Source organism: Vulpes lagopus, chromosome 8 (genome assembly GCF_018345385.1).
Source record: "Vulpes lagopus strain Blue_001 chromosome 8, ASM1834538v1, whole genome shotgun sequence".
Classification (NCBI taxonomy): domain Eukaryota; kingdom Metazoa; phylum Chordata; class Mammalia; order Carnivora; family Canidae; genus Vulpes; species Vulpes lagopus.
Window position 1 is genome coordinate 73,493,240 of NC_054831.1, and position 14,001 is coordinate 73,507,240.

The window sequence follows — 14,001 nt, forward strand, 5'->3', positions numbered from 1 at the left end:
ATATAAAGGAAAAGAATTCTAAAAAACAATCATAAAGAAAACCAGGTCACAATAAAGGAACACAAACCAAAATGATAAGGGATTTCATAGCATTCTAGAAGACAGTAGACCATACCTTCAAAATCACAAGGGAAATTTTCTGCCTAGAATCCATACTAAACCAATCCACCCTCATCCCCCTGCCAAAAATCTATAGATAAAAAATTTTTTCAGGTATAAAAACACTCAAAAGTTTTTCCTCCTCTGCATTGTAGAACATGAGATTCAATAAAACAAGTAAATCAAGAGACCCAAAAATATGGTATCCAAAGTACAGAAAATCCAACACAAAATAGTAAAGTTCCAGGTGACAACTGTATACCAGACCTGAAGAGCTACTGGATTGGAATAGGAAGAAGAGGGATTGCTAAAGTGAAATCTTCAGGAAAGGAAAATGGAAAATGGAAAATTTGGAAGTGCCCATGAGTATTTAGAGAAATAGTTAACAGGCTTATGACCTGTCTATTGAAACGGTTACTAAGTATTAGGACAGACACATGAAAAATAAAGCAAATTTAAAGAACATGGTTATTAGTAAAGAAAGGGTAATCAGCCACAGTGGTAATCAGCCAATAATGTAGTAATATTGTGACCACTGGCTACTGATTTAACCAAAAACTGTAATGAAGATAGAGAAAGTGCAAGAAAATGAAATCTTCAAATACCATAACACAAATTCAAGAAATAATATCTAAGGAGGAGATAATATTAGGAAATAATCAGTGTAAGTATATTGTTATGAAATACAAAGCTACTGACAGTGGTTCCATTCAAATTTGTTGAGGGTGTATCATATCTTAAGTGTTATAGAAGCAATCACTAGAAAGGCATATCCTCCCTTATAAACCAAGAAATTGACACACTGGCTCATCAATCATTCAATCAATTGGTTGTAATACTGGTTAAAGTATATCAATCAGTTCCCTAAATTTTCTTTTTTAAAAGTAAGCTCTACGCCCAACATGGGGCTTGAACTCACAACCCTGAGATTAAGAGTCACATGCTCTACCGACTGAGCCAGCCAGGCACCCCAATTCCTAAATTTTTATCAACTCTTTGTAATCCTAAAGAATTGAGTTCCCAGATCCATGAAGCTAAGAACCAGACATTGTAGTACAGTGATAATACTAACACACTGTCACTTGTGAATCCCTGCCCAAGGAGCTAATCGTTCTTTCTCTTGCATCTCTCTTTAAATACCACATATTTTTAAGTACATTATTATCTTTAATAAGACTTACTTAATCTTACAACACAAAAGACAGTGAATGAACTTGAAAATGTACTTTACCACTCTAAAGTATCACTTTTTAAATGATAAATTTTAAAAATCATATTTATAACCAGTATATCCATATAGTTCTTCAGAGGAATTTATTGCAGTGCCCACTGTGACGTTATGTTACAAAACCTGGTCACTGTAGAAGATGATGGAGAATATAAACTTCCAATTTATTAGACTTGCTTTCTAAGGTATATCTCAAATTACTGAGGACTGAATTGGCTCAAGTATGATGCTAATATTTATAAAATATTCCATATTTCCAATATCACATCTAGCACAGAGCTGGAACATAAGAGCCATGGGGAACCTTAAAGAGCACTGGCTTTGGAGGCAGACACAGCTTGAGTGTGTCAGTTCTACTGTAAGCTGAGACCCTCCACCATTATCCTATCTGTAAAACCAGCATAGTAACAGCTACTCTACAGAGTTGTGAAGATTCAAACCATGATCACACCTAAGAGTCGTTTTATGATTTTGTGTTTTATGATTGGCATCTATCATTATTCTGCGCTGAGGGAGACAGATCAGGAAAGAACAAACTTGGGATCAGAAAGGGGTAAGTAAAGATTAGTTCCTGGAAGCAGTGAGTCAGACCACCTGAGTCAGATCCAACTTGTGAGCCCAGATCCAGTATCACCTCTATCATAAAAACTTCCACAATCATCCCAGTGATTATTTATACTTAAAAACATTCTTAGAAGAATACTGGATGTTTTTATTCCCCCCTAAAAAAACAGGCTTCTATTTACTTACATCTTTAATTTAGCTACTAAACAGGGACTCCCCAGGTAGGATATCCTACCCATCTTATTTCTGTAGCATGCTCCGTACCCATCTCAGGAGGGTGGGACACACCCAATAATGTGCAATAAAATGAATCACTCTATACCAGAAATGCATGCCACCAGCCTCCTTTCCCCTACCCACTGTAGGCATTAATAATTGAATCAAGCATTCCTTCTCATTGAACCCCAGATATAGCCTCAGAACCCTTCTCAACACATCACTCCAGAAAACCATTACCAGTAGATCTGAGCTGGCAAACAAAATAAACCCAGTAATCATCCCTTGGTCTGTACTATTCATTTGACTTCATTTAGGCCGCCATGGAAAAGAGTAAAGTAATCATGGTAATCATGGTCACTCATCCAACAAATACTTAGTGAGCCCAGACTCTGTACTGAGTTATAAATGTAAAGAACACACCTTCCAGAACTGAAAGCCCGGAGTGAAAAAATGTCCTCTATGTAAAGGTAATGGGAGATTAGGCATGAAGAATCAAGAGCTATGGTGGACCCCTTTGGCCATTTCCCATTTCTCTGTCAATAAAACCTCCAATTTTTTCAGAAACAAAGTGCCCCCATGCCTAATGGACTTTGCCTCAACCACAACATAGACTCATCTACCACACATGGCTATTCTATCCCATTTGCCAGTGAGGGACCTGACTCTGATCCACAAGGGCCAGGGAACTCCTGAGAAAGTTTGTCCTGCTCTTCAAGAAGGAGGTGAGACAGGATCTCATATATCCTGGACTCCGGATATGATAGGGTGAGGGCATGATCCTTGAAACGACTATGGTGAACTTGGACTCGGGAGGAAAACCAGGAAGTTCACAGAGAAGCTGATTTTGAGTCCTAGCATCACTGAACTACTATACTTTCCCATAGTTGCCATGCCTTAGGGCTTCTTATGAAATAAGCTATTTGCCTCCTTGGTTAAGTCAAGTTTAAAACTGGATATTGTTTTAGTCCGTATGGGTTACTATCACAAAATACCATACACTGGGTGGCTTATAAACAGGGATGTACTTCTCACAGTTCTGGATGCTGGAAACCCAGGATCAGGGGGCCAGCTCTATTCCAAGCTGCAGATGGCCACCTTCTTGCTGTGTCCTCACACGGCAGAAGGGGTTAGGGAGTTAGGGAGTGGGGGACCTTTTATTAGGGCACAAATGCCATTCATGAAGCTTCCACCCTCATGGCCCATCACCTCCCAAAAGTCCTACCTCCTCAGACTGATTATCTCTGGGCATCAGAACTTCAACATATGAATTTGGGGACCACACAAACACCTGGACCACAGAAGACATTCTGTTACTTGCAAACAAAATCACCCCAACTGACCCAGGGAACAAACACAGGGAGCACTGGATGGCAGGTTGGGAAGATTAAGAGCCTGAACAGACAAAAAGCCAGGTTCATTTCATGGGAGATGAAACTGAAGAAATTCCATTCAGAAGCTGGAATGCCTTTTAATTTATTTGTAACAACTAACATGGAAACCTAGAGGAAAGCACATAATTAGGAAATTTTGCTTTCTGAGATAGGTACCCTAATGGACTAGTGTTAAGAGCATAACTAGTACAATGGTTAGTGAAAGCTATTTGGCAATACTGGTCAAGAGCCTTAAAAAAAATTTTTTTTTTAAGATTTTATTTATTTATTCATGAAAGCCACAGAGGGAGAGGCAGAGACATAGGCAGAGGGAGAAGCCTGAGGGGAGCACAATGTGGGACTCGATCCCAGGACTCCGGGATCATGACCTAAGCCAAAGGCAGGCACTCAATCACTGAGCCACCCAGGTGCCCTGAGTCTTAAAAATTTTTATAACCTTTGCCCTGTAACTAGAGTCTGGAATTCTTATTGCACAGAAATAATCCTAAATGCAAACAGGGTTCCAAGCAAAAATACATTCACTGTAAAAAAATTTTTTTAGTAAAGTTGTAAATACCTAAATGTCCAACAACTATGAAATTAGATCAGTTATACCAAGTGCATATACATGGATATTATGCAATTACTAAAAATAATTTTATGCCATTTTAAAAACATGGAAAAATCATGCTATGGTGTTCAATGAAAAAATATATAAAATTATGTATGTGGTATGCTCATAATTTAGGCTAAAATATACATTTAAAAAGACTAGAGAAGATATGCCAATATTTGAACAGCATTTGCTTCTGCTTCTAGGTGGTGCAATTATAAGTGATTTTTTTTTCCTGCTTCTCTATATTTTCTGTACTTTTCGAGTTTATGATAATGAGCAAGTATTACTTTGATAATTAAAAATGAGGTGGGGGCATTTTTATACATGATGGGATTTCTAAGCATTCATATTGCTCCCACTCCCTACCATTTCAGAATTTATTTTACCCAACAAAACTAAGTCATACAGGGCAGCCCGGGTGGCTCATTGGTTTAGTGCCGCCTTCGGCCGGGGACCTGATCCTTGGAGACCCAGGATCGAGTCCCACGTCGTGCTCCCTGCATGGAGCCTGCTTCCCCCTCTGCCTGTGTCTCTGCCTCTCTCTCTCTCTCTCTCTGTCTCTCATGAATAAATTAACAACAATAAAAAACTAAGTCATATATATTCCCATAGTCCCATGCTAAGGAAAGATGCCTAACTGATCTATCTCGGTATCTACAAATAACCACTACTAGTTCACTACTGGCCTACTCACAATAAAAGAATATTCAGTAAGTCTAGTTCATTAACTCCTCTTTATTTATCTGTCACTATAACACTGTATTCTTTGATGCAGAGAAACATTCCATACAAAGGAGCTAAAATGTTCATGTTAATAGATGCAGTTACAGTACTCTATAGATAATATTTTATATACACACTCATTCACCTAATGGTTACTATCTGAACTCAGGGAGAAGTTACTGATAGAAACCAACCTGGATTACTCTGGCATGAGCTCAGATCATGTAGGACTTTAACTGTTGAACAAACGAAAACTATTAGGATGTCCTGATCCCAGGCCATGAATCCTGTTGTTGACATAAACTCTAGGATTGTGCTGTTATCCCTAGGGTAATTTATTCTGTTGACTGATATCTTAGATCAATAACTAATGGTTGATATTGTGACTAGTGACTCTAGATTTTAATCACTCGGAGGTTGTTTTTTTCTCCAAGGTCATCCTAACCAAAACTGTTAACTCATCTAAAATTTTATTATCTCTTTAGTTTATGTTATTTTCAGTTAATTAAAGCTCTACAGGGTCATCTTACTTTTTTATTCCCTCAATCTTCATGGAAAGGTTAAAAAGAATAGGATAGCAAGTATTGTATTAACTGAGAGGAAGGTTAGCGTCCCTCTTGACAAGGATGGAAGAGACTCTCAGGCCTAACAACACACATATGGTTAAGGCACTACCACCCATTTCGAGGCATCTAACCCTTGTTTTTCAAGTAACAGATAACAGTAGAGAACAAATTGATGGTCACAGAGGGGAGGTGGATGGGGGAATAGGTGAAATAGGTGATGGGGATTAAGGAGTGCACTTGTCATGATGGGCATTGAGTGATGTATGGAAGTGGTCAATTGCTATACTGTACACCTAAAACCAATATTACACTGTATGCTAACTAACCAGAATTTGAATAAAAACTTTTTAAAAAATTAACACGTATAGATTAAAAATATATATATATAAAACACCATTGACTCTAATGAAAAAAGATTAGGATAGTAAGGAATATACTAAGAGGGATACACAACCAAGCCCACACACAAAATATAAACACTGAGCTTTTTTTTTTTTTTAAAAAAAAAAAGACATTTAGGGGCACCTGGCTGGCTCAGTCAGTGAAGCATAGGACTCTCGATCTCAGGGTTGTAAGTTAAAGCCCCACATTGGACATACAGATTACTTAAAAACTAAATCTTTAAAGGAAAAAAAAGACATTTGAAGAAAGCTACCTAGCAATGAAATGCAGCAACACAGATGAATCCCAAAAGCATTATGTGGAGGTAAAGCAGACAGACACAAAAGAATAAACAGTATCTTATTTCACTTCTAGGAAGTCCTAAAACTGACAGAACTAAGACATGAAGATGTAAGTCAGACTAGTGTTTGCCTGGCTTAGGTTGGGGACGGTAGGCAGGACCGACCTGAAAGGGGGGCAGGGGCTTTCTAGGGGAGTGGGAATGTTTGCTATTTTTCATGGAAAAGGTGATGAAACAGGTGTATGTATTTATGTTATACTCAGGACCTCTGCATTTTATTATAAATGTCCTTCATTTAAATTATACCTATAATTGTCAAGTTTTTACCTACAAAAGGAATCTAAGCTATAATTACTACCCTTTTCAAATCAAAGGCTTTCCTCAGCCTGAGCAAGTGACATCTTCATGCATCTCACTGTTCAGTCAGAAATTAGAGGGTGATTCTTGCCCCCTCCTTCTCTGTCACCAAGTTCTGAAGGTACAGCTCTAAGACGTCTCAACTCCACTCACTTCTCCCCCTCCAGAGTCACCACCATAGTTCAGCCACTGCCAGTTTGCTCTTGATCCAATGTAGTATCCTCCTAACTGGTCTCCAATTTCCATGTGGTAACTGGACCTCAGAGTTCTTTAATGCATTCTCACTGACCTCAGAATAAATTCTAGAATCTTTAACAGAACTCCCACACACCCTCTTACAACCTTCCCTAATGGCAGCAACCCACCCTTGCACCATTTGGCACTCCACGCTCCTGCCACATGACCCACTTGTAGTGTCCTACAGGTCAAGACCTTCCATGCCTCAGAGGTCTCCTTAATGCTATTCTCAGCCTGGAAGATTCTTCCCTCCACCCATCAACTGACTACCTTCCACTCCAACTTCCCATTTCAGAGGCTCCTAAGTTACTTCTTCAGGGTATTCCCTGCAATCTCTCGCCAGCCCACCCCCAGTGATTTCTTGTCTCATCACAATTTTCACTTACATCTTTACTGGTGTGCCTGTATAATGTTCGGACTAAGATCCGTGACGACGGTGAGAGCAGTTAATGTTTCTTAAGGGCATATGATACACCAGTATTGAGTGAAACACTTTACACATTACCTCCTTTCATCTGTGTAACGGCCCAAGGGGAGTCCTGGGATATCAGTCACCCCATTTACATACAGTCAGGGAAAACGAGGCACAGAGTGCTAGAAATCACAAAGATATGATTTGACAGTAGGCAGTGGGACAGAAGGACCAGCGCCACCACACTGTATCAACTCCCACAAAACACGAATGAACCATCAACTCCAAAAAGGGCGGAGTCCTTCACCTTGCTGTGAAGCAGGGTGCTGCCTGGAGCCGTTCCAAGGTATTTAACAGGGCCTGCCACAAGCTCCCGCACACGTCTGGCCAATGGAAAACATGGGGGCTCTTCAATATGCTTAGTGTAGGGAAATCTATCCAGTATTTGCTAAGGTAAGAAATCATTTTTTTTAGTCCCATATATATGACTTCATTATTGTTCCAGATTTGAGAATAATAAAAATTATGTCATTGGTATCACAAAGTCAAGTTTTGCCTAACTACTCTACTGTCTCCTTATCCTGCAATTATTTCAAATTAATGAGGCTCCCAATTAATAATTTTCAAGTTATTATGAGGCTGAGGATACAAAAAACATAAATAAAATCCAGAAGGCTACACAGAAAATTCATCAAAGAAAGTGGGGGGTGTAAAATTAGTATTACTGTGGGGTACCTGGGTAGCTCAGTTGGTTGGTTATGCCTTGTTTTGTGATTTCAAGGTCATGAGATAGAGCCCCGCACCAGGCTCCGCTCAGCGTGGAGTCTAAGACACTCTCTCTCCCTCTGTTCCTCCCACTCCCACCCAATTCACTCACGCTCTTGCTCTCTCTAAAATAAATAAATCTTTAAAAAAATTAATGTATTGGGCAGCCCCGGCGATTTAGCGCTGCCTTCAGCCCAGGGCCTGACCCTGGAGACCCGGGATCGAGTCCCATATTGGGCTCCCTGCATGGAGCCTGCTTCTCCCTCTGCCTGTGTCTCCGTCTCTCTCTCTCTCTGTGCCTCTCATGAATAAATAAATAAAATCTTTTAAAAAAATTAATGTATTGAAAACATATACAATATTATAATTATATTTTTAAGTTCCTTCACCCAACAAACGTCTATCAAGCACCTCTATGTGTCAGGCACTGCTCCAAGAGCCAGGAACAAAACTGTCCAAGTCCCAGTTCTGATGAAGCCGGCATTCTAATACCAGGACAGTTATGGGAACTATGTCAGATGCAAAGAAGTATTATGCAGAAAAATGAAGTCAGGCAAGGGGGTGAAGAGTAAGGCACCAGAACGTGCCCACTGGTACCATTGAGCAGTACGCGGCCTTAATGGGAAGGAAACTGACACACGCTGTAATATGGGCAAACCCCAAAGACATCATGCTGGTTAAGTAAAGCTGGTCACAAAAGTACAAAGACTACATGATTTCACTCATGTGAGGTCTTTAGAGTACTCAAAATCATGGGCACAGAAAGTAGCAGAATGGTGGTGGCCAGTGGCTAGTGGGAGGAGGAAGGAGGGCATGCAACTCTGGATCTCAGGGCCTTGAGTCCAAGCCCCGTGTTGGCAGTAGAGATTACTTAATAAACTTAAAAAAAAAAAGAGGAAGGATCCCAGAGGTATGTCATAGCATGACCTCTTCCCCCTGCCACCCTCTCCCCACCTCCAGAAAGAAGAGTTATTATCACACCCATTTTCTCAAGAAAAAGGTGAAAGGACTGCCCAATTTCATACCTGGCGACTACTCAATTCTGCATCTTATTAATTGAGCATTGACGAGAAATACAGGACAAAGATCAGGACATAATTTTAACTAGGAAAAAAAAAAAAAAAGGGAGAGAATGGTGCCAAAGCTAATGTATTTATTTAACGTGGTAAATTACTGGATTTAATCATCACAACATTTCTTCATGATAAAGTTTCAAGAATTTTTTTCTCGTATACATTACCTTCCTGAAACCACCAGAGTTCCATCATCAAGTAAATAATCCTTCACATTCTGAGGAAGTGGAAGAATGACACTAAAAACAAAAATTAAAAAAAAAAAAAAAAAAGCATTTACCAAAAAGGCATCATTTTAAAAAGACCAACCATAAGTAGAGAGAAAAAATTCCAAACCCAATTAATTTATTACTTGTTCCCTTTATGTTTACTATAAAGTGCGAAATGTTAATGATACACATTTGGTAACAGCACACTAAAAATTAGAATAATATGAATAAATCTTGTGGTTAAACTAACTGCAACTCATGTATTACCACAATCAGGGTCAAGAAACAAAACCAGTCAAATCCCAAGAACCATAAATTTACAGCACAAAAGGCAGAAGCTCAAGAGCACTTTGAGTGAGTACCCGTTTTTTTAAGAAATCAGACACCAGCAGATATTTGCAGCAACACAGGAAATGCAGCAAACAAAGGAGAAAGAGCATCTGACCATCTTCTTAAGACAGAGGGCAGAGGCAGACTTAAGATTTGGAAACCATTCTTTGGTTGGCAATGCACACAAGAGGCTAAGAATTCATGATGTGTCTGGATGAGTTGGGGTGGCCTTTTGTTCAACTGACTGCCAGAGCCATAAAGCTGCTTTAGTTTAATTCATTTCAGATAATTAAGGGACGGTAAAGCCGTACCTGGAAGTCACTTCAAAATCTCATGGGATCATTTGTTTTTTGCTCTGTGATCATAAATCATCAAGCAATTCTGCTATTGTAATGCTATCACTTTGAGGCACATATTCTTTAAACAATAAAAAGAAATGATGGCCTGCTTAGATAGAGGCACGAGAACACCATCGACTTACGCATCATTTATTTATTTTCTGGCAAATTAAAAATGGCTTCTGTGCATAGAAAACATTATTTGTGGGCTATTTCAGTTTTAAAGACTAATATCTGATTTATCAAATTTATAATTTCATATTCAAAAGTCTAGTTCTTCAGGCTTTCAAGGTCAACTATCAGATCTTCCTATTCTATTTGTAAATCTGCTAAGTTTTAAACAATTTCAAGTGAGCCTTTGAAACTTAAAAGTTGCTCTAGAATTTTTAATTCTGTTATCAAAAGAACCTATTCAATTTTATTTTTAAATATTTCAGTTGTCTAATCACAAATAAGCCATCCCAAATACTTAACTTATAACCAAGCCAGCAAACTAAAGCCTAAGTGCAATCTAAGGCTCTTGTGCACATTCCAATAGTATCTTAAAACTTGAAAAGTTTTCTTACTCATTTTCCAAGAGAATTTTTGAGGTTTACCTTCTCAGGAGCCTGAGCCTGAAAAATGCTGGCAGAGATGCCAGTTCCTAGACATCTAGGCTGGTATTCCCAACCACGATGAGAGCACACAAGCCCTCTTTTCTGCTGGTCATGTCTCTAAGTCCCCAAATTGATCATTTCAGAGTCCACATCCCTTGTTTTGAGTTACACTAATTCTCAGGTCTGATTTGAACCTGGACTTTCCCTCCGGGTGGCATCAACCCTGACTGGATTCTAAACAACTGTTTCCTGTTGGATTCTATGCTGAATTCTTTGCATATTTTTTCTGCTGGAGGGTCTTCAACTCTTAAAAATAGTGGCTGGCGTGGAGTTAGATTCTGCTTACTTCTCATGGATCACTGAGTTCTACATTCCCAGTTCTGAAGTCATCCTAATGAGGGTATCGTGCATTAAGTTATGCAAGTCAAGGAGAATACCCAAGTGGTTCCATTAAGAATGCAAAGCCTATGAGGGGGAAAAATACAAAAGAAGAAAAAAAAATCACAGTACAGCAGCATGTTAGGTGTTGTCCCAGGTGAGGAGGTATGTACCAAGGGCTACCAAATTTAGAAGAAGAGGAACTGTGCCTGAAAGACTGGGGGCCACAAACAAGTCATTGCCAGGCAAGCTCTACACAAAGCTAGTGAGGCTGTCAGAGAAGAATTTAGTTCGGTCTTGAAACACAAGTACAGGTGAGAATACAATGAGGCCTGACTGATGTAAATGAATTAAGTGACAAAGTACTTATCTCATTCTATAACCTATTCAATACCTTATATATCCAACACCCTATTCCATATCCCATTCAAGTGAATATAATTACATACATATGGACAAGTTATTCTGATACAATTTTTGAGGTAAAAAGAGCCTTTAAAGGATTATTTAATATAGCCTTTATGTTTGAGAAAGTAACAGATTTAGAAAGGTAAAGGGGCCCAAAGTCATCTAGCTCATGACTCTTAAGCCTGAGTCAAAATTCCAGAACTTGTCAAAAAAATAAACTTGTATTCTTATCCACCTAATCATTTTTTGAACCGTGATTAATAAACACTGAAAAATAATGCTGAGTCAGTAACAAGAATATGATCTCAGCATTAAAGCTGACAATGACAATGACAAAGCTAATACAGCTCCCACTGCATTGGCCCAGGTTGTGCAGGGATATCCTGGCACATATTTGGATCCAGTGATATGACCGCACAACTAAACAGACTAAAGAAACAGTTTAAAGACAGAGTCAAGAACAGAGTCAGGAAACATGGCTTAGTTGTGGGCTCTACAGAAAATCCCACCTCTTGCTTTATCTGTCATTCTGAGCTTCATATGAATGGTACACATTCTAAATGAACTAAAATTATTTTGCTTCCAAAGAGCTTTGATTAAATCCAAAATGTAACAATGAGAGGCTCCCCGGAGTGGCTCAGCAGTTGAGCGCCTGCCTTCGGCCCAGGGTGTAATCCTGGAGACCCAGGATTGAGGCCCACGTTGGACTCCCTGCAAGGAGCCTGCTTCTCCCTCTGCCTGTGTCTCTGCCTCTCTCTCTCTCTCTCTCTCTCTCTCTCTCGTGAATAAATAGAAAAAAAAAAAAAAAAAAACAAGTAACAACAGGCAGTGTCTCCATGTGTTTACTACATGCCAGAAACTGTGGCAAGCATTTTAAATGTCCCATCTAATTCCCATGACAATCCTATTATTTTCTCATATTTCCAGATGGGGCTTAGAGAGATTAAGCAATTTGCTCAAGAAGCAGGGGGAACCAAAATTCAAAGCCAGACAGAGGGCCCTGATTCCAGGATCCAGTTCTTGAACCGCTATCCTCTGCTGGAGGGGAAGGCCAACTATGCCAGAGGTCACACAAGGCACCTGCAGAGAGTTGCAGGTCAGTTCATGTGAACTCAGTGTGAAACGTCTGACAGGTTCACAAACACCCCTTCAGTCACACCAAAGCAAATAACTCACCATGTCAAACCCAAAGCCTACTTCAATTATACAAGGTAACAAAGGACTGGATTATCATGAGGGCAGATCACTTCTCCATCTGCGTGTAACGTCCACTGCTGCTGCTGAAGCCCCTCCTTTCCTTTTGGCTGCACTCCAACCACCTTCAAATGCAAAGATTATCTTCCTTTGAGCTGAGCTGCTCTAACCTCCACCTGGGAGCAGACTCTATGTACCTGAGAAGAACCGCCGTCCTTTGAGTAATCTCCTTATGCCCTCAGGATTTCAAAACCGTTTCCCTCGGGGGGACGCCTGGGTGGCTCAGCGATTGAGCATCTGCCTTTGGCCCAGGTCATGACCCCGGGGTCCCTGGATTCAGTCCCACGTCGGGCTCCCTGCATGGAGCCTGCTTCTCCCTCTGCCTGTGTCTCTGCCTCTCTCTCTCTCTCTCTCTGTGTCTCTCATGAATAAATAAATAAAATCTTAAAAAAAAAAAAGAAAACAAAACCGTTTCCCTCTCCCTATTCACACTCTGCACCAAGAGGCCTAAACGGGAAAAGGACAGTTGGTCTATAAATACCTGCTCCTCTGGGTGGCCTAAAGGGGAAGCGGGCAAGTTACAGAAAAATCCTGTCGGTGAACATGCACTTCTTTGATCTCTGCCTCCTCCTGCGTGGAAGCCTGCTCCTTCATCATCCTCCGGATGTAACGATCGTCCTGGAACACTTCGGGCTATTCCAGCCGCCTTGCCTCTCTTTACCTTGAACGGCCCGGGGCAGGATGACACAGTTACTCCTCGGCCCGCCTGCAGACCCAGGCCGGCTTCCCCGCTGGAGGCCAGGGGACCAGAAAACCGAGTCTGCTCCGCTCCTAGTCCAGGCATGGCTCCGCTCGCGGTGCTCGCTTGTCCCCGCGCACCCCGCACCCCGGAGGCCGGGCGCCAGGAAGTCCCCTGCGAAGCCACGTCTAGGGGCGGCGACGCGGACCCCGGGCCTCAGCCCGCTCCGTCCCCGCGTCCCCCGCCTCTGACCTTCACGGCCCCGCGAACGCCCCGCTGCGTCCCGCGGCGCAGCCCCCGGAACGCCGGGGCCAGCCTCCTCCGCCTCCGCCCCTGAAATCCCACCAGCAACTCGGAATCTCCGCACCCGCGCTCCCGTCCAATCGCTCTCAGGCCTGTTTTTGGGGGGGGCGCGCGGAACGGAGCTAAGACTCGCCCCAAAATGTCGCAGTTCCCCATCGCCGATCGCCCCGGCGCAGCCCCTCCGCGCTCACCTCTTGATAGTAAGGCTTCGGAACAGGGGGTACCACGCGGAGAACTGACAGCGCAGCACATGCTCCTTCTTCATCCTCCAGCCGCCGCCGCCGCTGCCGCCGCCGCTCCCTCTCCCTCTCCTTCCAAGCCCCCTCCCGGAACCCAGGTCTCCCGTCCCGGAAGTCGCCGCCGAGCTGTTTTGGCTCAAGCACTCTTCCGGTCCGTCAAGGAAGGCGGTGGTAGCGGGAACGCGAGCGAGGAAGCTCGCGGGGCGTCCTTTCACGAGCGCGTCGGACGCGCACACACACGCGCGCGCGCATGCGCACACGCACAACGCGCCCGCGGCTCGGGAAAGGAATTCCGGAAGTGGCGAGGAGGAGGGACGGGAGGGGGGATGCTGAGCCGCGCACCGCCCCGGAAGGTG

General features: G+C 42.0%; 1 protein-coding gene and 2 non-coding genes across 3 annotated transcripts in view; 1 reads left to right on the forward strand and 2 right to left on the reverse strand.

The window, feature by feature from the left end:
- The window catches only part of CDC123 (cell division cycle 123), a 60,868-nt gene extending 46,975 nt beyond the window's left edge, over positions 1 to 13,893 (reverse strand). The window contains exons 1-2 of the mRNA XM_041767274.1: positions 13,598 to 13,893; positions 9,079 to 9,150 (exon numbers count right to left, since the gene is read on the reverse strand). Coding sequence (XP_041623208.1) covers positions 9,079 to 9,150; positions 13,598 to 13,671 — 146 coding nt within the window. The 5' untranslated portion in view covers positions 13,672 to 13,893. The remainder of the gene's footprint in view (positions 1 to 9,078; positions 9,151 to 13,597) is intronic.
- Positions 994 to 1,066, reverse strand: TRNAK-CUU. The gene has a single exon. It is a non-coding gene; the product is annotated as a tRNA-Lys (tRNA).
- Positions 5,401 to 5,527, forward strand: LOC121498381. Its single transcript, XR_005989760.1, has one exon. It is a non-coding gene; the product is annotated as a U6atac minor spliceosomal RNA (small nuclear RNA).
- Positions 13,894 to 14,001: the final 108 nt, after the last annotated feature.